This window comes from Aedes aegypti, chromosome 1 (genome assembly GCF_002204515.2).
Source record: "Aedes aegypti strain LVP_AGWG chromosome 1, AaegL5.0 Primary Assembly, whole genome shotgun sequence".
NCBI classification, from domain to species: Eukaryota; Metazoa; Arthropoda; class Insecta; order Diptera; family Culicidae; genus Aedes; species Aedes aegypti.
In genome coordinates this window covers 38,320,176-38,348,097 of record NC_035107.1, presented here as the reverse complement: position 1 = coordinate 38,348,097, position 27,922 = coordinate 38,320,176, and the positions used below count along the sequence as shown (strand labels likewise).

General features: G+C 39.4%; 2 protein-coding genes across 12 annotated transcripts in view; both read left to right on the top strand.

The window, feature by feature from the left end:
• Positions 1–9,768, top strand: part of LOC5578378 — a 91,126-nt gene extending 81,358 nt beyond the window's left edge. For 9 of the 10 annotated variants that reach the window (XM_021839447.1, XM_021839446.1, XM_021839445.1 and 6 more), the window contains one exon: positions 3,567–5,359. In XM_021839447.1, coding sequence (XP_021695139.1) covers positions 3,567–4,006 — 440 coding nt within the window. In that variant the 3' untranslated portion in view covers positions 4,007–5,359. Of the gene's footprint in view, positions 1–3,566 lie in introns of all 10 variants that reach the window. The other variant, XM_021839448.1, reaches the window with a different exon arrangement.
• A 6,324-nt stretch (positions 9,769–16,092) lies between these two features.
• LOC110674873 overlaps positions 16,093–27,922 on the top strand; it is a 33,333-nt gene continuing 21,503 nt past the window's right edge. The window contains exon 1 of one of the 2 annotated variants that reach the window (XM_021839438.1): positions 16,093–17,230. The gene's annotated coding sequence lies outside the window, so the exon portion shown is untranslated. Of the gene's footprint in view, positions 17,231–25,786; positions 25,921–27,922 lie in introns of those variants that run through there. The other variant, XM_021839436.1, reaches the window with a different exon arrangement.

The following is a 27,922-nucleotide window of genomic DNA, read 5'->3' as shown; positions in this document are numbered from 1 at the left end:
TTCGGATATTCGCTCCACGGAATGATTCATTAATGCGAGTATGTTGTGAAAAAATGAAGCAATTTGGTGCAGCCGTCTTTGAGTGATGAGCATTTATGTTTCTGGTACCACGCCGGACAAATAAAGATCTTGAAAACTCTAAAAAACCTCATATCGTAATTTTCAGGCTACTTATTACCTGGTATTGTATAGTACACATTTTATTTATTTGATAAATTTACCAAAAACAAAATGACCGACAAAAGACATTTTATATGGAGAATGTCGGTCCCCAAGGAACATCGGAATATCTTCAAAACTAGATCACCAATTATTAATATCGACACGGATTCACAAACTAGAGTTTTTTGAAATCTTGTGAAAAAATGGTGCAAAAATATCTAGAAACAAAAAAGTTATCGCGATTTGAATTTTCTTTTTGCGTTTAAAAATGAAGCTGCCGGTAGAGGGGTTAAGCTTTTGAGCTTCTTGACAAAAGCTTCTAAATTTTACAGAGAAGTTTCTATGCTTCTAGAGATAGGCTTCTATGCTTTTAGAGAGAAGCTTCCAGGTTTCTAAAGTGGAGCTTCCAGGCTTCTGAAGTGAAGCTCAAGTATCTAGGAAGAAGACTTTAAAGCTTCCAAGTTTCTGGAGATTTGGTCACTTCATGCACTTATTTTTATTTATTTAGTTGGTGTTACATCAATTAATTTGATAAAACCTCGTTAACGATGTTACGCCAATTTACTCGGTCCATGGCTGTGTCTCTCCAACCTCGATTTTGGCCCACGTTCTCCAGATCTTGTTGCACCTGATCAAGCCACCTCGCTCGCTGTTCTCCCCGCCTTCTTGTGCCAACCGGATTCGACGCGAACACCATCTTTGCAGGATTGTTGTCCGGTAGTCACCCTTCCGGCTTTCGCAACCTTCTGGATACTTGGTTCGCCGTAGAGCCTAGCGAGCTCGTGGTTCATTCTCCGCCGCCACAAACCGTTCTCCTGCACTCCGCCAAAGATCGTCCTAAGCACTCTTCGTTCGAACACTCCAAGTGCTTGCAGGTCCTCTTCCAGCATGGTCCATGCTTCATGTCCATAGAGGACCACCGGTCTTATAAGCGTTTTGTACATGGTACATTTGGTGCGGGGGTGAATCTTTCTCGACCGCAGCTTCTTCTGGAGCCCATAGTAGGCGCGACTTCCACTGATGATGCGTCTCCGTATTTCACGACTAACGTTGTTATCAGCCGTTAACAAGTATCCGAGGTAGACGAACTCATCAACCACCTCAAAAGTATCCCCGTCTATCGTAACACTGCTTCCCAGGCGGGCTCTGTCGCGCTCGGTTCCGCCTATCAGCATGTACTTTGCTTTTGACGCATTCACCACCAGGCCGACTTTTGTCGCTTCACGTTTCAGGCGGGTGTACAGATCTGCCACCGTTCCAAATGTTCTGCCGACAATATCTATATCATCCGCGGAGCAAACAAATTGGCTGGATCTTGTGAAAATCGTACCTCGGTTAGTGAACCCGGCTCTCCGCATGACACCTTCTAGCGCGATGTTGAACAGCAGGCACGAAAGTCCATCACCCTGTCGAAGTCCCCGGCGGGATTCGAACGAACTGGAATGTTCGCCCGAAATCTTCACGCTATTCCGCACACCGTCCATCGTTGCTCTTATTAGTCTTGTGAGCTTCCCGGGAAAGCTGTACTCGTCCATGATTTTCCATAGCTCTTCGCGGTCGATGCTATCATAAGCCGCTTTGAAATCGATGAACAGATGATGCGTTGGGACTTGGTATTCACGGCATTTCTGGAGGATTTGCCGTACAGTGAAGATTTGGTCCGTTGTCGAGCGGCCGTTGATGAAACCAGCTTGATAACTTCCCACAAACTCATTTGTTATTGGTGATAGACGACGGAAGATAATCTGGGATAGCACTTTGTAGGCGGAATTCAGGATAGTGATCGCACGATAGTTTTCAAATCCAGTTTGTTGCCCTTCTTGTAGATGGGGCATATGACCCCTTGCTTCCACTCCTCCGGCACCTGTTCGGTTTCCCAGATTCTGACAATCAGCCGGTGCAGACAGGCGGCCAACCTCTCCGGGCCCATTTTGATGAGTTCAGCTCCAATACCATCTTTACCAGCGGCCTTATTATTCTTGAGCTGGCTGATGACATCCTTAACTTCCCTCAAAGTGGGGGCAGGTTGGTTTCCTTCATCCGCCGTGCTGACGTAGTCACTTCCTCCGCTGCCGTGACCCTCGTCGCCTGTGTTCTCCGTGCCATTCAGGTGTTCATCGTAGTGCTGCTTCCCCCTTTCAATCACCTCACGTCCGTCCGTCAAGATGCTTCCGTCCTTATCCCTACACATTTCGGCTCGCGGCACGAAGCCTTTTCGGGATGCGTTTAGCTTCTCGTAGAACTTTCGCGTTTCTTGTGAACGATGCAGCTGTTCCATTTCTTCACATTCCGCTTCTTCCAGGCGGCGCATTTTGTCCCGGACTAGGCGGGTTTGCTGCTTCCGTTTTCTTTTATATCGCTCCACGTTTTGTCGCGTTTCTTGCTGCAGCATTGCAGCCCGCGCTGCATCCTTCTCCTCCAAAACCTGCCTGCATTGTTCGTCGAACCAATCGTTACATGTCCTCCTTTCAACGTACCCGACGATGCTCTCGGCTGCGTTGTTGATGTCTGCTTTTATGTTGCTCCAGCAGTCCTCAAGAGGGGCTTCGTCAAGCTCGCCCTCTTCCGGCAACGCTACCTCGAGATGCTTCATGCACTTAACATGCGTTTTTTTTGTTTTTATCTCTGTTATTTTTAGTTGAGCATCTACGTGATTTTTGGCAGGAACGTATATTTTTCCCCTTAAGAAATCGCACCAGAAAAATATCAATGATCTTCGAAGCATTTTGCAAAAAATTGTCATTGTTGCACCTAAACCCTCGTGGAATATCCTCAAAGGATCATGTTTGAAATCCATTGAAAACAAATTGAGGGATCTGCTGTGTTTATTAAAAAACCTCCAAACATTTTTCCGAAAAGAAGCTTGGAAAGCTGCTATCCAGAAAGAGCACTGGAAGCTTCTATCCAGAAGAAGCTTTAGAAGCTTCTAAAGCTGCTTAGGAAGCTTCTCTCCAGAAAATGCTTTGGATTTTTTTTACAGGAGAAGTTTCTGTATAGAAGAAGCTTTGGAAGAAAAAAAAGAACATTAGAGTGTTTTTCCCTGAAGAAGCTGGAGAAGCAGCTCCCAGGAGAGGCTTGTAAAGCTTCTCTTCAAATGAAGCTTGCGAAGCTTCTCACCAGAAGAAGTTAAGGGAGCTTGGCCACAGAAACAGGGAATCGTAGAATGAAAGGGGTCTTATCTAAAATGCTCATCAAAATTTTGTCATGAAATCTGCCAAAATTCTTCAAGGAGTTAATTTAAACACCATAATATGTCCTCTAGGTGCCAACAGAAAATCGTTGACGCCGAAGTCATCTTTAACTTCAACTTGGAAGCTGACACGTGTTCAATTGTTCAACGTAGTATCGCTTCCACCATTCAAACATCATCCATTACTAATCGACTTCTTTCATTTCGCCAACAGCCGCCAGCGTTGCATTCGTGCAGGCCGCGATCGAGCACATCTTCCCGCTGGTGTACGAATTCCGAAAGAAGCGTACCCCGCAGGAGAAGATAGAGATGCTGAAACAGCCCGTGTTCGATCCGGAACTGTTGATCGAGGAAGAATGTGATATCGAGTCGACTACCGTTTATCCCGCTGGAGAGCAGCGAGATGGCGGCGACGACGACGATGTGGACGCGTACGATGACGACGAGGACGTGCCCATCAACCCTAATGACACCAAAGCAATTAACCACCTGCGAAGAAATAGTCGTCGACTGTGCAAGTCCCGCTATAGCAGCTTACGAAACGGTGGTCGGCGGCGTCCATCCGGCAAGGCAGATAACGACCCCACCGAGGACGCGATGATCGTGTCGGATGACGACGACGATGTCGAGGAGATCGAGAGTGACGATGAGTAGAGAGATCATGCATAATGCATATAGTAGATTCCTATTTTCCTCTGGCTTTACTCAACTTGTTTCTTACCCATGTTCAGGAACCTTCCTGGGCATTTAACGAAACCTAGTAATATTCGTTTTCTTTATTACGTTTCATCCATATTTTTTCTATTGTTTTCTAATAGAAAAATTGTGGTTTCATGTGAGGAACACTGGTCATAGACAACACAAACACATACATACACACAACATTGAGCAATGGAGCAAGCCTGTCCTAGAAGCACATTTACCTTAAAAACCTACAACAAATCCTGTGAATAATTACGATTATGTATAAAACAAATAGCCAGCATGGAATCGAAATTATTCAGTTTCGTGAATGTGTTGCGCCAAAATAGGGTAGCCTTATTTTAAAGTAATGTTACGCGTAAGTAAGGTGTTGCCACACGATACTCGGAGTCAGTAGCGCACTGTTCAAACAGTTATCATCATACTCTCATTCGACACCGTCTGGTCAGTGCGAGTCAATTGCCGCAGCACGCGAAATGCGTTGCGTGTGTGTTTGCAATTAGGATGTTCGTGATTCTGGAAGAGACATTACCAGAAGATGATTTAAGAATAACGAAATAAGAGAGATCCTCGTTCGCCAATGCGTTGAGATATTTACGATTTTTTGTTGCTTGTACATTACACCGAAAGCTGCTGTATCGATTCTGTTTTATCCATTGTGACACTGTCGTTCAGTTGAGTCTCAAAAAATGAATCGTACGAAATAAAAGGGTTCCTGCAAAATGTAATGTGCACGAAATATGGTGTTGTTTCACCAAACGAGCTGCGTTCCTATAAACAACAGAAACAAACACTGAAGAATCACCGATCGGAGAACGTGACGACAAACGCACGGGCATTAATCACATCAAACTACTACTAAAATTACCACTATCATATTATACTAGGGATATTGGTATATAGCGTTGGACGGAAGGTGGTCCCATATATCATGTTCCGATTCAGACCAAAAACAAAAAGAGAGAGAGCAGTAAACGATTGATATTTCCAGCGCCACCGACGTTTTTTTATTTCGAATCAAATCTTGTAGATATTTGTATTTATTTTAGATCAAGTTATAAAACAAACATCGAGCGCACGAGCGTTGTGCTGTTGGAATCATTGTGTCGTCCCCTTCGCTTCACTCTTATTTGTCAGAATTTTGATCTACGTTTCAATTACGTTGTTTTGTTAATCTATCCTGTTTTCTTTTAGGTCTTTAATTTTCTTCTACAATTTTTATGCGAAATCCAAATTAGAAGTAGTGGTGAGAGAGAATATTATGTTGCAATCGTGATGAGCACCACGTCAAAACAGAAAGCTAGCGCTAAATCAAGTAATGTGTAGGTTGTAGAAATGAGCGCGACTACAAAAGAAACTTAAAACTTATGTTTTTTTTTTATTGTTTTGTTTGAAATTGCTTTCCAGTGGTACACGTTGTTATACAATGATGTACGAGAAATTTTTGTTTAGTTTTCAGAATGATTAAAGAAAATCTATCGAATAGTATCATGTTATAATTGTAATTATCAAACGGGAGAGCTGCATGCGGAGCGTAATGTGCTTTTGGCTGCCCTGGGCGAGAAAATATTATCTGTTTTTAATTTTATGGGTCGTCATTTTCCAAAAGTGGTAATATTGGTAGGTAAGACAAGTCTTAAATAAAGAATGCTAGCGATATTGAAAGCATCGACTAAAACTAAAACATGGATGTTATTTGGAACAAATAAAAATTGTTTCGAGGTTATAAGTTGGTATATGAGCTTATACTACGAGGAGATCTGATCTACACGGTTAGTAACGTCATTCTACTCGAGAGTGATTCTTCTCAACATTCGAGTTCTCACAGAGTGAGAACAGTGAGGATAGAAATCTTGTGAGTTTAGTGAGGTGTCGAATTATCCCATTTGGTATGTAAGAGCGAGATGTCACTTTACTCGTATAATAAGTATATTGGTCTAGATAATATTTATCTCAATAATTATTAATTCAATATCCTCACTTCGTTTTTGTCTCCCTCATAATTTCTGTCGTGTTGAATAATAATTTGTCTTATTTTACGAGAAGAGTGAAGTGAAAAATGATGGTCACGACGTACGGAAACTAATCATGGAATTAAGTGATTCGCTGTGTAAAACAATCTGACGCTCAACTCATTCGAATCGAGGTTTGTCACTTGATAGGTGAGAATGAGATCATCATGGATCGCATCACCAACCATTGGTGACTCCAAGATCTTTACATTATCCCACTAACCCAATATCCATGACAACTGTGGAGATGCAAAGGTATACTCGGCCTCTAGTAACAACGGTTGTCTAACTAACATTCCTTGCCTTCCCCGATGATCGTAAGGACGTGGCCGGCGCCGTTTTTTGACTTTTAAAATTTGAGCTCTCGATTTGTGCACATTGAAGAATTGTAAGCTAATCCCAAGCCCAATTCATTGATTTCCTGTGCGACTTCGATTGTTCTGGTCAATCACGGAGTAGCAACTACGAATTGTACGGCCATCTATGCTCATACTCATGCTCATGATAGGTGAGACTGAGATCAATTGCTAGTACATGATGAGTCTCTCTGCAATGAATAATTCACCCCACTCTCCTCGCAAAATAAGACAAATTATCATTCTACTCGACAGAATTAGTGAGTGAATCAAATGAGAAGTGAGGAGATTGAAACCAAGTCTTTGAAAGGATTTAAAGCAAATGCCTGGGAGGCTTTGAACCATCTTCTCCTTTCTGGCGTTACGTGCCTGCTTCTCGGCTTAGTATTCTTATGAGCACTTCCACAATTATTAACTGAGACTTTTTTTTTCGTCAATTGACTATTGTTTGTAGGTGTATGTTGTGTGGCAAGATCTGAACCAAATCTTTGCTGACTTAATCCATGGATGGATTTGATACTGTGTTCAACAATGACTCCCTAGTCCCTCCGAATCACAGTTGCCGGTTTGATATCCACTTCGTAGTGTCATGTATCATTTTAGATGTTATCGTTGTTATATGATTAACTTATAGCCAAAAATTGGTCCGTGAAGTTGTGCTAAAGCAAAATATATAGGTAGAGATTATGCACCAGCATTCATCGACTTCCATACCCATCTAATTAAACCTGAGTTCACGAATTCCCAGACAGTCATATTGAACAAAGTTTTGCTCTACAGAATAGATACGGCAAAGTGGTCTTATAGAATTACTGTAACTTTGGAAAGTGACATCCAGTTCATAAATGTGTTCATTTTAGTTCCTACTTTCTAACGTGTAATTGGCAGCCAAATGTCCAATCGATATTAGCACTGATTCGCGGCGCCAAAGCTCGGCCAGCACATTTCACTCCCAACGACCATATCGCGAGGATCGTTATCAATTATGTATCATCAATTCTCTCCTCCTGATGGAATCGAGATCGAGAGAGATTATCATTTATGTGGCAACGATATAATATCGGACAAGTAAACCAAGTCAATAATATCATTGAGGAAAAAGAACTATTTTCATCTAATCAAATACCACCTTTTTAGAGTGGGAAAAGTACATTTTTTCCTGTATTTATTCCCGGACAACTATCACCGTAAATTGTCAATTGTTTTCTACCGGCTATTACGAAGGCGTCTCATATTAAGTTTTCTTTTCGACCTTTCTTTGCTTTGTTTTATATCCGTGCGTACTTGTGTGGGACGCTATCAGTCTCACAGTAGATTGTTGCGGAGATTTTAGCGATGAATGCCATCGACTCTGATTAATCTGTACTAAAATAGGAGAAACAATCAAAAGATTGGAGCAACTCTGCCATCAAATCAGAACCAGAATAAAGCAAAGGAATTTGAAAACGGATAAAATAATAAAGGCGAAAACAAAAGTGCTTTTTGTAAATTATTTAATAAATGCATAAGAAGTTACTCGTAATAAGAATAAAAGATGTCGCGTAGAATTTGGAAGATTTGTTTAGGAATAGCCGTTCCGTAACTAAGGCAAAACAACATTATAGAAACGATAAGCAACATAATAAACAAGCCTTCCCTTCTACCACTTGAACACTCACACAATTAATGTGAAAAAAAAACACATACTCGGTTAACTTGGAAACCTTATTGACGACAAATAAACCAAAAAAAAATCCAAATTTCCCCCACACTTTCCTTTCCCGTCCAAAAGCGAAAGCGCTCCTTTTGTGTCCAGCAGTGCTAAATACAATAAAACTAAAAAATAACAGAACAAACATGATGTTAAGCAACAACAACAACACGTAAACATGCAACAAGAGGTAGTGTTAAAGTAATAATCGTTCAGAAATAAAGTAACTCTTTAATGAAAACAAATAAAAATACGTGAAGAAAATGAAAATCATAAGAGTGTAAGTGACAAACCAAAGACTTATAAGTAATTTATAATAAAACAAAAAAAAAATATGCGAAGAAAACATAACAAGAAAAAAACAATTAAACATTGTGAAGAAAAATGCAAACCTATTAGCGACAGAGGATCAAATACACACTATGAAAAAATAATCAATTCAATTGTACTGCGAATCGAAAGAAATAACAAAAATCACTATAGCTATTAAGGAGCAAAGTATCACTTCGAGAGACAGAGAACCTTGAAGAGTTTTGTGTGTCACATCCTTTCTTCAAACCCCAACTCCTCCCCGTGTCCCGCTCGACGCTCCCTAAAAACAATAGAAATCTCATCGAAAAATTGATGGCTTTGCACGGAGCGCCGTCGTTGTCGCAATCCCGAACGAAAGGGTACTCACACGATTCCCGCAAGAAAGTGATAGATAACGTGTTTTATTCTGAATGATATTTATTAAAAAAAAAAAAACGAAAACAATAAAGAAAACACAAATTAACAAAGAATAAGCCTCCGCCGGCACCGTTGACCAGATACTAGGCGGTGCCGCGTTGTAAACGAAACGAAATGTCTTTTTCAAAGTGCCCATATCACTTTCCCTGGTGCTCGTACTTGATTTAGGTACGTGGTTCCGGTAACGGATCGGTTCGGTACCCGACAAACAACCAAACTCATGACCGAGGGACGACGTCGGCGGGATCGTTACCCTTTACAAATCCTCCTGAGGTCCTACTACCAACTATCTTCCGTTCAGTGAAAGTCATGTGAAACGTTCGGTATGAAGCATTCTCCATTTTTGTTTGAGGAGAAATTATTCCCTTAATGAAAAAATGAATCAATAAACTGGGGAACAAAATATATATCTAACAAACAACAAGCGAAAATCTAAGGGAAAATTGTTTACGTGATGGGGATACGTATCCGTACACGATGAGTTAGATGGAATAGGGTCGCAACATGGTCGTGATTGAAGGAATTTGGTGTCTTTATTGAAGCTTTTTTAATTTTTAACAAACGATTATTTTGTTTCCTTTTTGTACGAGGAAAGAGAGCAATCAAGATAAGGGAAATGGAACAAGGTGAACGAGCAAAAAAACAGTTTAATACACATACACACACTGTAAAGAAACAACACGTACATACACATAAGAGAAAGTAAAAGAGTAACAAATTTTGTTATAAGTAGGAAAAAAACTAATAATTTTATATATTGTGTTTGTAGTACGAAAACAAAAACTAAATAAAATGCCTAAGACTAGAAGAGAGAGAAAGATGAAAAGAAAAAAAAAACAAAAATAAAGAAAGAGCCGAATAGTAAGGTAAATCTGAATCCAATCCAATCCAATGGTATAGAGAAAACCAATTCAAACATCATTGATGGGTGAATAAATAATTTAAAAAGTATCATTACCGCTTTCTTTAAGATTTATGTTGATGACATGCCCTTTCTTCATTATCAGACAGTACTACAAAAATATCAGTTATGAAAGAATCCATCTCCTTCGATCCCAAATAAAGCACAATAGCCTAGCCAGTTTTTTTTTTATCAGAAAACGATGCGAAATGTTCGTCCCGTTTTGTTGAGCTCTCGCCTGTTTGCGAATACCCCTGTACCGTAATGCACGCAGATCACCTAAGAATGGTGCGTTACGGGTTAAGATCTGCAGTAACTTGTTGTCTTCTTATATTTAGAAGACGTAGGTAAATGCCATGTATTTTTCAGAATCGCTCTCATCCCCGAAGAATCGGACCATTACCAATCGGTATGTGGTGACCATGCCATCAAAAAAAAAAATGTTGAACTGCTAGAAAGTTCGACGAAAGAATCACTGGATGAATTCTCAGGGAGAGACCTTGAAATTATTGGCTTTGAGAAATTCAAGAAACCTCTGGAGTCATTTCTTGAGCAGTAATGCTCAAGCTGCAGCGTATTGCGGTCGAAATTGCGATTTGTCAGCAGGGGGACCGCATATAGCAAATTACGAAAATGTATATGTCGCAATAAATCATAAATACTTCTGGAGTTTCTGAGAAGTTTTTATTCATAAGAAGAAACTAGATTCTCAAAAACTCGATTAACGTCTAACGTCAGCATGGATTTCGGAGGAAATTTCGGACAACTGTCTCAATTTATTACTAAAGATTTTCTCGGGCCTAGAGTAATATCGTGCGCAATGTTACGAGACATTTTCAAATTAATCCTTAAAATGCTCTCGAAGAGGAGTTGCTCCCGAAAGCATCACTTTCAAAAATCTTGAAGTTTGTTACCCATATTGATATATGGTTCGGAAAATGCTCCATATTGACCTCTGAACCTACCACAGAGTGGTCAGTCAGTACATCTAACAATTCAGAATATGCTTTCTGAATCATTATCATAAAATATTTTAAAATTGTTTGCACAGTTTGATATGATACATGATTCGAAATGCAAACATGACTGACCATATATTTCGAAATCAGTTTTACAGAAATGGTCAAGCCATATTTCGAAAGTTTTCCAGCGAATCTCAGGGAATCCGGGGAATTCAAATTTCAACATAAACACAACTTCACACCACACAAAAATGCGAGTGACAGAAAAAAAATGTTTTGAACATTGATTGCCTTCAAAAATCGGGACGATCTTCGTTCTGTGTCCGGTGGCCAATATGAGTGACCAAAGAAGTAACTAAAACTAGACCGAATTATCAGTCGAAAGTTTCCGGATGCATCCGGTTTCATCACTTTTTTAAAAAACTTATGAGCATTTGAATTTAGACAAATGTGATTATTCTGCGCGGCATATGAGTCGAGACGAGTCGCTCTCACCTCGAGTGACGTGAGACGACTAATGTAAATGAAATGGGAGCGAGTCGGCAATTGTCACATCATTCGACTCGGCTCACCTCACACGCCGCGCAGAATAAGCACAACAAAATTATATTAATGTTACGCTTTACGCGTGGTAAAAATGGATAAATTATGGGTGAAAATATGATAAAAAAAAAAACCAACGTGCTCGGCTGGGATTCTTGTATGCTAGACGAGCGCTTTACCAACTAAGCTACCGAGCCACTTGGTGACCCAATAATTCAGATGGTTACAAATTTTGAATTCAAATCCCCACAGATCACGCAGACCTTTTTCATAACCCACATTCATCCATCTCATGAATACTACACACGCGCGAAGTGCGAGTGCGACATAGGGACGAATGACCTTCGGGTTAAAATCCCTCTCAAACAACAACAACAGTGAGTGCGATTTATTTTGTGTTGAAACTGTTTGCCTATCATACGCATACCCACATCGCTTCCAAACAACTGTATTGGGGAAGTGTATAGATGGAGGAAGTCCATCAACGTGTCGTTCGCATTCAAGTAACGACATGATTGAGAGGCAGTCTTTCATAAAAAATACAGATGTTTCGGTAAATAGCCAGCTTTTGACAGTGCGTCATTAACAAAATTATTGAATTTCGGTAAGCTTGGATACAAAGTTACCTAACATTTTGTAAATCTATGACATTGACGAAGTCTGTAAAATGTTCCACTGATAATCGGAAAAAACCTAACCTAACCTGAACCAATCGAAATGTCAAAACAAAACTTTTGATATTCACCTGTGAAATTTGAATTTTAATTTTATCCAGCATACTAGCAAAACATTAATTTTAAAGATTTAAGCCTGATTCGCGGCTAACAAGTAATTTCTTGGCCTATCTTGATGCATGGGAAATTCCTGCAAGGAATCGATCAAGGAAGCCCTTTTCTGTGACCGCAGTACGCAGTTGAAAAGAGATGTCAGTTCAAACGGGAGTCGCTGTAGAAAATTTCTGCAAGGAATCGACGAGAATTTTCTTTAACAATCCCTGTTCAGCAGCAAATCAGACTTTAGGGCCCTATTTTATAAGTCGAGTCGACAAAAAACGTCTCGACTGGAGTCACTGTCGACCAAAAATTTTTTTCGACTCAGCTCTGCCACTCGAGTTTATCGACAGTTGTCACTCTATGTGACTGGATTACTATGGACCGATGCACGAGTTCACTATCTGACGTTTGAGCGATGCCGTGTTATTTACGTGACCATGACAACGAGTGAATTCGGCACCGCTCAAACGTCAAATTAGTGAACCCGTGCATGCTTACTTTGATCGACAATGACTACAGGCGAGTCGCATGAATCCACTCGATTTACAAAATAGACCCTTAACTTATTGATTATCGAATAGGGTAACGACTGTTTATTTCGTTCTTAAACGCTAACAATTGGCGCCAGCGGCAAAAAGTACAGACAACAACCTTTCAAACATTCAGCTTCCTTCACTGGCCGCCGAGCGACGACACTGGTGTTTGTATTGAAAACATCCACACTAAAGGGTCTATAGTGTCGATGTATCCCGGCCGAACTTTTCAAGCACGGTAGTGAGCAGCTGTACGAAATACTGCACCGTACTCTGTTGAGGATATGGGAGGAAGAAGAATTGCCTGCTAGCTGGCTGGAGGGCCTCATCTGCCCTCTGTATAAAAAGGGCCACAGATTGGAGTGCGCCAATTACCGAGGAATAACGCTCCTCAATTCGGCGTACAAAATAATGTCGCGTGTTCTGTTCAACAGATTGAGACTGCTGGAGGAGTCCTTCGTCGGCGAATACCAAGCTGGTTTTCGTGAGGGCCGATCAACGACGGATCAAATGTTTATTTTGCGACAAATCCTTGATAAGTTCATTGATTTCAAGGCGGCGTACGATTCAGGAAAGAGAAATGAGTTATGGCAGATAATGGTAGAACACGATTTTCCGGCGAAACTGATTAGACTGGTTCATGCAACGTTGGATGGGTCGAAATCAAGTGTGCAGGTTGCGGATGAGACTTCAACCTCCTTCGTAACCTTAGATGGATTGAAGCAAGGAGATGCGCTTTCGAACCTTTTTTTCAACATTGCTCTCGAAGGAGCTATAAGGAGAGCGGGCGTGCAAAGAAGCGGTACCATCGTCACCCGGTCGCATATGCTCCTGGGTTTTGTGGACGATATCGATATAATCGGAATTGATCGTCGAGCCGTAGAAGAGGCATTCGTGCCTTTCCAAAGGGAGACAGCGAGGATTGGACTTACCGCCAACACCAGCAAAACTAAGTACATGATCGCTGGTAGACAGCGTGGTTCCAATCGTGACGTTGGTAGTGAAGTGGTGCTGGGTGGTGAAAAATTTGAAGTAGTGGAAGAATTTGTGTATCTTGGTACTTTAGTGACGTGCGATAATGATGTTACCCGCGAGGTGAAAAGGCGTCTTGCAGCTGCGAATAGGGCTTTTTACGGGCTCCGTAACCAGCTTAAGTCCCGTAGCCTGCAGACGAAAACAAAATTCGCGCTATATAAGACACGTTGCTCTATACGGCCATGAATCCTGGACGTTAAAAGAGGTCGACCGGAAAGCGTTTGGAGTTTTTGAGCGTAAAGTGCTGCGAACAATATTGTACATCCCATAATAAACACTCAGATCCTGATGATCACAATCAGCCGCTGCTTACTGCGATGAGATCGCGCCCCTTTGATTTATACAAGGCGGCTGACAACTCAACTCGGCGGCTGCTTTAATATTTTTATCCTGGATGCGAACCCTGTGTAAATCTTACGGGCGCGGTCTGGCGGGATCTGATCTGGCGCGTTACGACCGTCAACATATGAGAATTTAAGATAAGCGCGATAATACTCGGCGGTAAACAAGAAAATGGCATCTGGCGGCGTCGCATGAATCATGAGTTGTACCAAGTATATAAAGAAGTGGATATTATCAAGCTCATAAAACACGGCAGGCTGCGTTGGGCTGGTCACGTGGTACGAATGCCGGAAGAACGACAAGCAAAAATAATATTCAAGAGAGAACCCGGACGAGGCCGTCGGCACACGTTGGCTTTTTGCAGTTGAGAAGGACTTAAGGGCACTTAACGTTCAGGGCGACTGGAAGCGATTGGCTCAGGACCGAGCCCAGTGGAGAACAGCTTTTCTTACACTCAAAATAATCCAAACGTCATTGTTACGTGAAAAAATACGTGATTTTTTTTTCATCGCACTTTTCGCGTAGCTCTTTCGTGAATCATAGGTAGCCCAGAATGAACGCATGAACTTTTGAAGTTTGTCCATTCCACCGGCGCTATACGTAAGAGCTACGTGGATTTTCCGGTAGCCTTTACGAAGCGTTTCAATAGGACCTAGATGTTTTTGCATTAAATTTAACTGTAATTAAGACCAATCTTATTTCTAATAGGCTTTGGGAAAAAACTAATTTCCAATTGGAAGACAAACAAACAAACTTAAAAGATTGTGATATGTTTATTGTCAATCTGAGCATTTTGAATCCTGTTTCTCCAATTTTGTGAGTTTGGTCTGTCTTGTTGTAGCCTTCGAGTGCTATAATTGAAAGAGAAAATATGAAGTAATGCAGGGTTACTTCGGTATTCAAAGCATATTTACCTTGAAATCAATCTTACACAGAGTTTAAAGCAGCAGCAGCTTCTGAAGTTCTTCTAAAATCAAGCGGGCGCCATCTTATGATTTGAGCTCATCACCGATTGTACGTACAATATGCAGATGTCAAAATGAACTTAGGCACCTACGTGAATTTCACGTAAGTGCGATAGGTAACCTCAGTAAAAATTACCGAGTCACTATTTGGTGGTTATGAATGGTTTAGTGATCTTTATCTTAGTCAGGTGAAGTAGAGATAAAATGAATTTGGAATGATCTACGTGATTTTTCACGTAGCAATGACGTTTGGATTTTTTGAGTACGCCAAGGGATTGCTAAGAGTATATTTTTCTGTTGCCTCTTATAAAACGATAGCGGAGCTCACCCATACGAATGTGCACCTCAACAAAGTAGCTGGAACGAATGTGGGGAAATGAACCACGGCACACAAATTCAACGCATTACTTGCATTTCATTCTGAAGTAATTGATGCACACTTCCTTTTTTTGTCTGTTATCTATGCTTTGATTTTCCAAAAAAAAAAAAACATTTGCTTTTCTACAGCTCTTTACCATCATCAGCTTTAGCAGATATTGTTGTGCTTCATGCGTTTTGTACTGTTTTCTCTCGTAGGAAAAGGTAAACATCCGAAAGTATAGGTGTGTGAGTGGAATTTGAATCTGGAGTATAAATTATGCTCCCGATAAGGAGGCACAGCTCAAGCTGTCAAATTCAATAGTGAAAAAATAGGATGCCATTCCTCTGGAGTACGCCCTTGTACGCCTATGCCATCAACACGCTTATACAGAGTCACGCAGCAATAAGTGTGATATGCATGGAATCAATCTCGTGTTTGTTGGCCTTATTGTTTTGTTTTATTATTATGCTTCATTGAAGACACTTTATCACATATAGTGGCATTCGTGTATGGAGTCTTATAGTGTTAAGGTGAAAAACAGCAAGGTTTTCTAAGATTAGTAGAAATTCAAAAAACTTCGCAATTACTATGAATATTCGTAATACCCATCACCATTACTGCGCAAGTTAATCCTAAATTTAATATCAATTCCGATCGAGTAATAATTGATTTTGTAATGAATAGCTGGATTATAAACAATTGCAACCTTTTAGGTTCTGCAGATGTGTTTAGATCAGCGTTATGTATTGTGTAATATAGTTCGTAAACTAAGTGTCTTTCACTAACCGATGTGTGCTTTTATTTCAGCGTGAACCAAAATATGCACATGTAATGCAGGAGAGAAGTCCCACGGTGGTTAGCTCAAACTGTGGCTCGCTCGCACTCCGCAGTCGGAGAACGGTGATGACATCAATGGGAAGTTTTATTGTAGCTGTGCTCCTGGATGGATAACAAAAAGTTCAGTTCGTGTTGGGTGCTGCTTATTTTGCTGTCCAGCTGACGATACAGCAGATCTACCAAGTGAATAGCTAGTACCTTCTGGTTAAAATTGATAACCAAAGTCAGTGGCATTTGGTACAAGCGGCCCCTCAAGAGTGTGTGACCAAAGGAAACCCCCCGGATAGGCCATTAGAAAAATCGAAGATATTACGTTGTAGTTTTTTTCTTGCTACCATCGTGTGGAAAATAGGATTTGTCTGTGAAGTGCTGAAGAAGACAAAAGGTATCATTGGTGCTCGTTTTCTTAATCTTCGTTAAACAATTGTGCAGGACAATCCCCTCAAAGTCAGCGATTGTTGATAATACCCCGATCGATAACCTCTCCAGGAGGGTGTTTGCCATCGATCATCAATCAAATAGACGGAAAACGCTGCAAATTCAGATTAGAAAAAACACTGAGTGAAAGTGCCTAGCATTTCGTGCTCGGTCTCACAGCTTTGAATCTATATCGTATCGTGCACGAGACTCCGAGTCGAGGTGTGTTATATTTTTGCACAGGCCTTGTCGTCGTCGTCATCGTCGCATGTTGTGAAAAGTCGTGTCTATCCCAAAAGTGCTTTGCGAAGAAAAGTGAAAAAACGCACACTAGCAAAACCGAAGGAGAAACATAACATTAGAAGCAGGACGACGACCAGAAGTCCAATCCACTTCCGGTAGTTCCAAAGTGGTGTGTGATGTGAAGCAACTCGAATGCTGTGTAGACGTGTGGTGTATGGTTTTGGCCATAAAAGCGATAATCGACTGACAGCGAAAGGATTGTTTTGCGGTCAAACTTGGTGTGAAAGTGCAGCTACTAGATAATGGACCATAACAACCGCACCACATCAACAAAGTTTTGATAAAAATACGGAACCTCCTATGCTGATCGGGCGGGAGCTTTGCTTGTGTAGATAGACGACGACGGCCGCTTGCACCACCACAAGCAGTGAGGTTACTACAGGAGCTCACAGAGCAATCGGAGCGAGTGCTGAATTGGTGAGTAAAAAAGTTGTTTCCTTTAATTTGATGTGTTGATTTCAGTTTTCATTATTGATCTGTATTTTAAAACTTCTTGAGGTGGAGTTATAAGGAATCCTAAATTCAGGAATTTATCAAAAATGTTTAGATCATGGTTTGGCGTTTTTCTTAATGAAATTATGTTAGAATGTAAAAGGCATGTTTTGGGGAATTTCTGAAAGTATTGCTATGAATCCATGAATCACTACTTGTTAGAATTTTTAGAAGCATTTCCATCTTTGGAAAAAAATCTAAAAAAAATACTTCTATAGAAAAACTAGAAAGTTTACTTGGAATACTGCTTATAACTATTTCGTTTATCTTCTTCTTCTTCTTCTTGGCATTAACGTCCCCACTGGGAAAGAGCCGGCTACTCAGCGTAGTGTTCTTACGAGCACTTTCATAGTTATTAGCTGAGAGCTTTCTTAGCCTAAATTGCCATTTTCGCATTCGTATATCGTGTGGCAGGTACGATTATACTTTATGCTCAGGGAAGTCAAGGAAATTTCCATTACGAAAAGATCCTGGACCGACCGGGAATCGAACCCAGAGACCTTCAGCATGGCTTTGCTTTGTAGCCGCGGACTCTAACCACTCGTTTATCTAATGAAAAAAATTAAGAATCTTATGAGAATATCCTTAACGGATTTTCTCAACAGCATCTTTTAAAAATATCATTTGATTAACAATTACTCTAAGACAGCAGTGTTCAGGTCGTGCTTCTCCATTAACTTGGTTCTGGGCCTATCAATTCCAGACGCCGTGCTAAACGACATGTACCCAAATGGCTTTCTTTTCTACGATTTCTATTTACTATTTAATTACCAAAAACGTTTTTGTTAAATCAATATTGAATAAACAACAATGCAAATGGGACAATTTTTTTCGAAATTAGTTTTTTTTTCAGTATTAAATTGATTTTTAATTATTTTACTATTGTAACAGTTAATTGGCAATTAACTGATTAATTGATGAGGGATCCTATTCTCATATATCTCTATCATCTAATTTTATTGGAGATTGTAAAATATTTTGTGGTAATTCACTCTGCTGTGAACCATTTCGCGGTATGACATTTAGGCGGTGTGCCATTTTACGGTACTGGGATGTTTAATTTTAACCATGTAATTTGAAGGAACAACCTGTGTTCAAAAGAAGCGGAAATCACCGATGAAAATGTTATCAGTTATAATGCCAACAATTAACCGTGCAATTCAAAGGAAAAGTCGCCTATGCTTAAAAGAAGGCAAAATCGCCAATTAAATGTTAATAGTTTCAATTCAATCAACAACTTCAACAGTGAAATAATGAAAAACGTATGCATATGTGGGTTCCGGGCCAACGCCGAATGCCATTTGGCAGAAAAGATCAGTTGGCCGAATGCCGTTTGATCGAAAAAAAGAGTAAACTGAAGTATGCATGTTACAAATAACTACCTTTAATAACCAGTGCTGACAAGGCAAAATTGAAAGAAAAGCCTTTTTATGGAAGAAAGCAACATCTCATATAAAATGTTATCATACATTACGCCAGTATGCAATCTAGGGACTGCAGTTGATAGAAAAAAAAAGTGTTTTGAAAAACACTATTGATGAACATGTTATAAGCTTCAAAACCAATAGTTATGAGAAAAGTAAATTTTGAAAGAAGAGACTATGATAAAAAGAAGGATAAATACCTTATGAAAATGTAAGTAAGTGTAACACAAATATGTGTATAACTGCAAAGAGCTGCTAATGACTTAAATAAGGTAAAATATTAAATAAAATTAAGCAAATTTTTGCCAATAGTAATTACTCTAGCAAAATTCGATGTGCGGAATTCATAACTTCTTCCAAAATCAACAAGTCGATTTTATCTTTCTAGTTTTGCTCTGTATACTGATAAACATGACAACCGTTAAGATGTGATAAATCTGCAAACTATATAGTTTATTGAGCCTCACTTATAAATGCTACATATCAGTGTTGTAACTATGTTATGTTCGCAATTCGGCAAAACGGCCCTTTCGGCCAAATGGCTGGACATCATTCGAAATAATACCTTATTAACCTAAGAAAAGCGGTACACCACAAAATGGTATACCGCTAAATAGTACAAACCACAAAATGATACGAACCGTGAAATGATATACCGCGATTTGATTGACCGCGGAACGTTTTATCGCCAAATGTCGGACATCTAAAAATAACAGAATTAGTGATGAATTTCATGAATAATGTTGTTTTTTGGAACATGTGAGAAATGTTACAAAAAAATATCGAAAACCAATAAAGTTATTGCAATCGGACTGTTTCAAATGGGCCATTTTGCGAGACGTTTCGGAACAGCTGATCGTCGCTGCGGCGTTAATTGACAGAAGACCTAGAATTCTGTTTTGATAAAATGCAGCGTGATTTTCAAACAACGCCTAATCTCATTAAACAGGGACATGGAGAAAATGACAAAAAAGAGATCCAAAAATCTTCGTTACTGCAACATTGCACCTAATCATTGTCTCAACTACCTCTTTATTACCCATATTTCACATAAAAAGGCACTTTTGTGATCAGAAATATTTTAATAAATATTCTCCATTTAAGTTTTCACTGATGACGATGATTGAAAAGGTAAACTTTCATTCCAGGTCTCCTGTCATTTGACCAGCTTCGTAAAATGGCTCATAGATAACCCTTTTCTTCTTCTCGGAATTAATGTCCTCACTGGGATAGAGCCTGCTTCTCAGTTTAGTGATCTTTTGAGCACTTCCAGAGGAGAGCTTACTTTGCCAAAGTTAACATTTTCGCATTAGTATATCGTGTGGCAGGTGTGCCCAGGAGGGTCAAAGAAATTTTCATTACGAAAAGATCCTGGACCGACACGACACAAGAAGCATTGTCAGCTTTGTTTGTTTTCTGGATAATGAGAAAGGAAGCCCATCTTTGTAAACTTGTCTGTAAAAAGTAATCAAGATCTAACATTATTAAAAACATTGTATTAAAAAAACAAGTTTTAAACCTTCAGTCATAGGCAAACATACGTTAAACTGATGGATTTTCCATCGACCACACACACTTTCATCTTTGCGCCCTTACCTATTTTTACAACCAAATTTCGTGATCTTTTGGCTCTAGTTTCCATGATTTTCAGCCGATTTCAATAAAATTTTGACACAATACTATTCAAGTTTCGTGACCTGTGCTGGGATCGGTTCCGAATTTATTCGGATGCTCCGTGGGGTCTGTCCGAAGGTCATTAAAGACATTTCCTTTGTTATTTTGCAAAGATTTTACTCATTTCAAACCATCCTGGTCAGTTCCGGATTCCCTCTAACCGGTTCCTAGGGCATAAGTTGGTTCATAAAATTTGATCAGCACTAACCATATCATGCGACACATCAATCTTCAAGATTTTGCATCAGAAGTATAATACAATGCATATTGAGAATGCAGCATAGAACAATCTACGAGTATTTCCGGAATATTCTAGAGCCGATTCCGGAACCCTGGAAAAGGACATCAATCCGATGCATCTTCAGGATTTTTCACCAGGAGTAGAAAATGATGAAAATTAATTAATAATTAATTCAACTTAGGGTAACGAACATGTACTCTGGGATGTTCTGGAGCCGATTCCGGGACCGTGGAAAAGGATATCAATCTGATAATTGCAAACCCTATTATGCGACACATAATACTTAAGTTAAGTTTTTTCACTGTGAGTATAAAATATAAAAAAAAAATGTTTGTCCTTATTTCTGTCGGATCCATAATACATCCGTAATTTTTTTTTCTCTTTTTTTTCGAATCGATTCCGGGACCCTGGAATTTGAAATCTATCGACTGATAAGGTAAAATCACATATTTTATGATTTTATCATCAAGTTTCGGCTGTTTTCCGGCAGGTGCACAACTAATGGTACTTGGTACATTTGCCCTATGATGCAAATTGAGTAGTTGCTTACAGAATAGGGTCATTTACAAGTACTTCCAGGATGCACTGGAGGTGATTCCTGGATCCTGACAAAGGACATCAAACATCTCCAACACTCTTGCTTATCTTCCAAACAATTCTGGAGTAATTTTTTAAGGAAAATTTTGATGTATTCTTCAAAATTTCATTTGAAGTCTCACACCAGCAAGTACTACAGTAAGAATGTCGACCATTTTTGCACAAGTTTCTTCAGAGATTCTGTTCAATGTTTTTCAAGGAATGCCTCCAGAAAGTTGTGCAGGATTTTACCCAGGGCTTCAGCTGATTATCTTATCAATTCATCTCTAACAACTTCCAATACTTTCTCAGAAGTTTGGAAGATTTAGGAATTTCTACAGAACTTTCATCCGAAATTAATCCGTATCCTTCAGTCATATGGAAAAAAGTTCAAACTTCTGTCATTTCGGCTATTTTTGACGGATTGCCTTCATCAACGATGGACATTTCCAAAAATGATAAAGGTTCTCGGAAAACTATACGTCCATACGATTCTGTTCGATCTTAATTGAAGGTAATTCCTCAAACGGAAATCTTGAACGAAATCCTAGCAAAATCGATTGATGAATCACTGGATGGACGGCAGGATTTTCTTGATAAGTTTTTGAAAGATTTTTCGGGAGAATTACTGAAGAAATGCATATTGGGGTCTCTATAGTAATTTCTATGGTTATTATAAACAAAATTCAGGTTGAATTCTAATTTCATGAAAGAACTTCTAATACAATACAATACAAATACATGAATTAGTTTCTGATGAATTCCGTAAAAAAATCTTGAAAGATGCCTACAATATTTGTAACTCCTAAAAAATAAAAATATTCAAAGAAAAGTAATTGGCCGAATTTTCTAAAACATTTCTATAGAAACTTCAATCTCCTGATTCCTACACTGTTTTTTTAATGTTAGGGCAGGGATTATTAGAGTATGTTTAAAACTGCTAATTGAACTTTAACACTTCACTTTATGCAAAAAGTAAAATACTAAAATCACTAGTAAGGCGAGCAAATACCTTTGAACTCTAATATGTGTTGCTTATCTTGACAGATAGGCCTATTTCGTCTGCGACTTACAGACTTCTTCAGTGTCGAGTGCTCTTGATTCCTGTTTTTTATAATTTGAAATTACCTATTATTGTTTATTTTTCTTTTATTTTGTTCCGTTCGGTTTCTTTTGTGTTCATGTTCGGTTCTTGTTGATCTCCCTTTTTCATGCATAAGGTCTAAAAAGTTCCTATTCTCAGTCGCTACCTTTCCTGCCAATGGTATCGATCGTGATAAGGTGAAATATCTTGGAATACAAAAATGGCCGTCACAATGGCCGACTTAGGCCTCTACTCACGTTTTCAAAAGCACTAAACTGTAGAAATAGTTGGCACACGTTTCTGATCTTCTTATTTGAAGCTTTCTGCTTCTGTAGGATGGTTTCTTCGCGAGATTTGTGCCTTTGAAGTTTCAGTGCAATCTTAGAAGTTGATTCCAAACTGTGTTAGCGTTAGCGTAGTTACGGTATACTTCGTAGATTGGATACTAGCGATATTCATGTTTTTCTTTTGATAATCTCATTTAGACAGCCTTCAGGAACAAGGCTGGGGTGTGAACCTTGTTCCAATCTTAAACAAGAATAGCAAAACCATGGATATCGCTATTCCTGGCCACGTCCATCTATGCCGTAACTTAGGATAGGGGAAGGAAATGTTGATGTAGCACTTACTTAATGAGAGGCCACCGACTTAGTGACGCCGTCATAAGTGCTACGGAGTTGGGGGTTGGGTGGGGTATAAGGTCAGGATTCGCCTGAAAAGCTAGCGATGTACCCAGAGCATGTGTTGCTTGATTGGTTTTTATTTAATCTTTTGATTGCCGGCAATCAAAAAAGAGAAAAAAAAAATTTATTTACAGTATGAAGAATGTTGTTTCCCGTCGAACAGTGTTAATTTTCTGCTTGATAGTCAGTAAAAAGCAGAATCGATCCCTCCAGGGTCATCGAATTGTTGCAAACATTAATAAACAAAATAAAGAAAAAAAAAGGAAATTGCGCACAATTAATAGAAAAAAAAACCTTTTGGTTGTCGACCGACCGAGACGTGCAAACCGAAAAAATAAAAGAAAAAAAAAACTTTCGATTATACACAACGTATGACCAATTCCGGGGGCAAATGACCAATTGACTGAAACGGGTTAATCGCCGCATCTCGAATACTTAAGTGAAAAAAACAGAACTTTTCGTCTATGCAAAAATTTACACGATAATCAAATCTAAAACAAATTCAGAGCTTCTTTATAAAGGAACGGATTAACCATATATCTGCAGCCTGTTGCATAACCCGTTATTATCCGTCGTTCAACGTCCAGTATACTTTTGAGCCAAATGATGCGATTCCAGAAACTTATAATTTTCACAGGTTCATACACTTACTACACTTTAAACTTGAAACCGAACAACAGATAGCACGTGGGAGAGGTACCATTTCGTGGACAAAGGAAAATTCTACGTCTTTTCATTTTTCATAAATTCGGGAAAATTTAAAGCAGTTGGAATACACGCACTTTTTTAATGATTAATCATTAAAATATTTTACTAACATCAGCCGATTTGCGATTGCATCAGCCGAATCTAAATTATACGCGGAGCCGAAAAACGTGACAGTAGATTCTTAAGCCCCAAACACAAACGGTTCGCCAGGATGAACTCTCGCGTAACAATTCAAAAGGACCAATCCTCAGATCGTTGACTCTGAGAAAATTCGATTTGAATATTATTCACCACATTTTCAATTCGTATTTCTTAAGGCCTAAACGCAATGATAGCGGAACGGCAACGGAAAGCCAGCACCGATTCGCCAGCATAAACTATAACATGCTTGTCGACTCAGTGTTGGTTCACTTTCATTCGTTGACAGCTCAGTCGAGATGGTGTGATCGATGTTGGTGAACCGGTTCCGCGTTCCGTTGCCGTTCCTCCATCATTGCGTTAGGGCCTTTAGTATTCACATCAATCAATGTGATTTCTTGCTAGTTGAGTGACGATTTACTATTACTACACGCTAATAATCGATTTTTTTTCTGAAAACTGACAAAAATGTGGAAACAATGATGAGTTTAAATGCTTGGCCCATTTTCGATTTTCAACAAAGCATGGGCCATTTTTATTGGCCAAAATAGAATTTTATTAGCGTGCTTGGCCCAAGGCTAGGCTTTTTCGGTTTTCAATGAATGAACAAGAGAGAGTCATTGGCCTCTCACCATGCTAAGGCCAATGACGGTTTGCCAAATTTTCCGATTGTAGGACCTTTTGATAGAGCGAGAACCGATCATTGGCCGTTTCAAGCAGTGGGCCAATGAATGATTTGGAAAAAAGCGGTTATTGGCCGTTTTGAAAATCGAGTTTATAACGGTAAGTTTTATGATTATGTTGACAATGTTTGCATAGTTTGTGGGTGTTGGGAGATGCTATCGAATGGTATCAAAACCAGATTTGTTTACGATTTGATCATTGGCCCTTTAGAATTGTTACGCGAGAACTATAACATGTTTTTCGACTCAGTGCTGGTTAACTTTCATTTGTTGACAGCTCAGTCGAGATGGTGTGATTCGTGCTGGCGTACCGGTTCCGCTTTCCGATGCCGTTTCGCTATCATTGCGTTTGGGCCTTTAGAAGTTGATTCCAAACTGTTTAACCTTAAACTATGGAAAATCATTGACAAGAACACCTTTCCCGGGAAACTGGCAAGACTGACAAAGGCGACGATGGAACGTTCGCAAAATGTTGTGAAGATTACGGCGTACATTCCAGTTCGTTTAAATTCCGGTTCAAGAGTGGCAGCTACGAACCGAGCATTGTTGCGTGAAGTTGCTCAGAAATGTAAAAAATGTCATTGAATGCAATACATGCTATGTCCGCGAGATTTGCTTCTTCAAATCAAAATAGTATTGATTGATTAGTACAATGACATTCAATTTGGTCTTAAAATTACCTTTGGGTTCGAAAATTAACCCTTTCGCTAATGATATGGTAAACTTGTACTGAGCCAAAAATATTCCATCCGTTGATATACATAGTTGAAGTGTTATTACCACGTGACTCGTCAAGCATGCAGCAAACATGTGCTTTCGGCTGTAGCCTTTCCAAACATTCATAAATAACAACTCAGACAATACAACAGAACAAAGAAAAGTAAAAACCTCTCATTCGTTCCTGAAGGAACAAAATACTCTTACAATCAAGTAGCAGAAATCAGGGAAGCGCTTCTTCCGGTATCGAAACTGTTCGAAATCCAATTGGTCAACAGTCAACAATCATCCGACATCGAACCCACAGCAAAAAAAAAAAATCATGGCCATTACCTATCCATCGAAATAAATAAACAATGTTTTTCGTTGCGGCGGAGAAGGAACCAGTTTCCGTTTGCCGCATTTTTGCACACATAAATCTAATCATTAGCGGCAATAGAAGCGAACGATCTTCACGACTCGGCAAAACCTTGCAGCCATAGAGCCGCTCGTTACTCGCGGTTGTTATTGATGCTATCTTCGGTCGGCAAACAGTTGCCGTCTCACTCCGGGCCGCGTCGGTATATTTAGGTATGCGATTTCGCGAATTTGCAAAATACTAAGTCACATGGTGGGTTACAGTGGTGGATAGATATCATCGAGCGATTCGCTGGTGTGTAGTCTATTCTACTGTGTTTGTACTCTACGGTAAGGTTCAACGCTTTGCTTTGCGCAGAAGGACAGTGGCGTAGGTGGTGATAACGAAAATAAATGGGTCCAGGTCTCCCTAGCTTTTGTTATTATCAATTGCACACATGTGTGATTCAGTCATGCCGAACTTCCCGAACTCTTGGGAGGATGGAAATCAATCGATCCAAGTAGACATCATAACCATGTGCTTGTCGGACTCTCCGCCACGAGGAGGTGTTGTTGATATATCATTTTCTGTGTCGGCAAAAAACCGTGCCTAGATAGCGTACAGTGCACTATGGTCCGAATGGACAATTTAGCAGAAAAAACTAGTCTGCAGCCTGAAACTAAACAATGGTGGGAGTTTGATTATGTTGATTTTAGTATAAAGTTTCACCTATGTGGTATCGCATTATGCATTTTACACAGTATATTCGGTGCTTTTTCGTTTTTTGAGACATTTAATAGACGATCTTTTTTCGCTGCAGGTCTCATATTTAGAAATCTAAGCATTGCATAAAAGGGCACTGTTTGAACAATAGAAGTAATAAACCAAAGTTTCTACCAAACAATAGAAGTAAAAAACCAAAGTTTATTATTTCTATTGTTTGAACGCATGAGTGTAAACGCATGAGCGTAAAGGCATGATAGCGCAACCGGTTCACCAGCATGAACTATAACATGCTTGTCGACTTAGTGTTGGATAACGTTCATTTGTTGACAGCTCAATCCAGATGGTGTGATTCATTCTGGCCGAACCGGTTCCGCTTCCGTTGCCGTTCCGCTATCATTGCGTTTGGGCCTTAAATAGTGAGCCTGTAACTCATTAGGGGTGGTAAAATGAACACCTTAAACAAGATGATATCCTTGTTTCTGATAGAAAAACGAGGAATTTGTATAGTTCTATCGCACAACATCGAAAATAGGGATATTATCTATAGCAGCGACACGACATCAGACTGAAATAGCTAAATTTTTATATATTTTTTTCGCTAGCAAATAACGATGCAAATGTTCATTTTGTGGGTAAAATGAACAGCTGTTGGTGGTAAAATGAACATCATGCAAAAAACGTGAGCAAAACAAATATTTTTAAAAAATTTCATGGCGCTTCCGAAAATATATCTATTAATGACTGTAACCCATTCAAAAAGAAATCCAAAGGTGTCAGATTTGACTTGTTATCATAACGATATTCATCTCACTGAAAACCCTCAAGACTCCCCAACTAAAAGTTACGTCAGTTCTAATTTTCAAACGCGGTTTTCTAAAATCTTAATTTTCGTTGATATTTTCACTTCAATTGACGTCCGTATCAACCCGAACCCGAACTGCTCTAAATCGTCCGTGCGTGATAAAAACTCACTCACATTTTTTTTTTCTCACGGTGTTCATTTTACCACCCCAGTTCATTTTGCCACCACTTCCCCTGCCACAGCGGGCTAAGAATAACAGAATGTCCTGAAGATTCAGGCTTCTGAAATCAGGTTCACTTTATAAGTGTTTACTAAATAATTGCGTCAAAACTAGACTATTTTTTCCCAAACTTTTTTGACTTTCGTCCCCTTCAGGCCAATATTTTTTGAAATCGCTCCCTGCTGAAGTTTTGATCAATTTTCTTCGTAAGTGTATCGAAAAAAGGTCAAACTAACAAGATTATTGGTGTAATACTTTAAATGTGATGAAAATTTAAGCATATGTGTCCCGGACTCGCATATTCATAAATGAGTAACACAATAAGTATAAAAACAATGAAATAACTAGCATTTTTTTAAAAGAAAAAAATAAGAATATCCTATTTGTTTCACAGATTACTGAGTCGGTTTTCACTAAATTGCTACCCTTGATACATATTTGACACATTTTCTGCTTTACATAACTTATATGATTTTATTTGTTAAATGATGTTTCATGTTGAATTATCTGTAAAACAAGTTTCAGAAATTTTGAATAATAGGGAGCCGGATCCTATTCTTGGCTCTTTTGATTCACTTCGACGGTGTTTTTTGTTTGTTTTTTT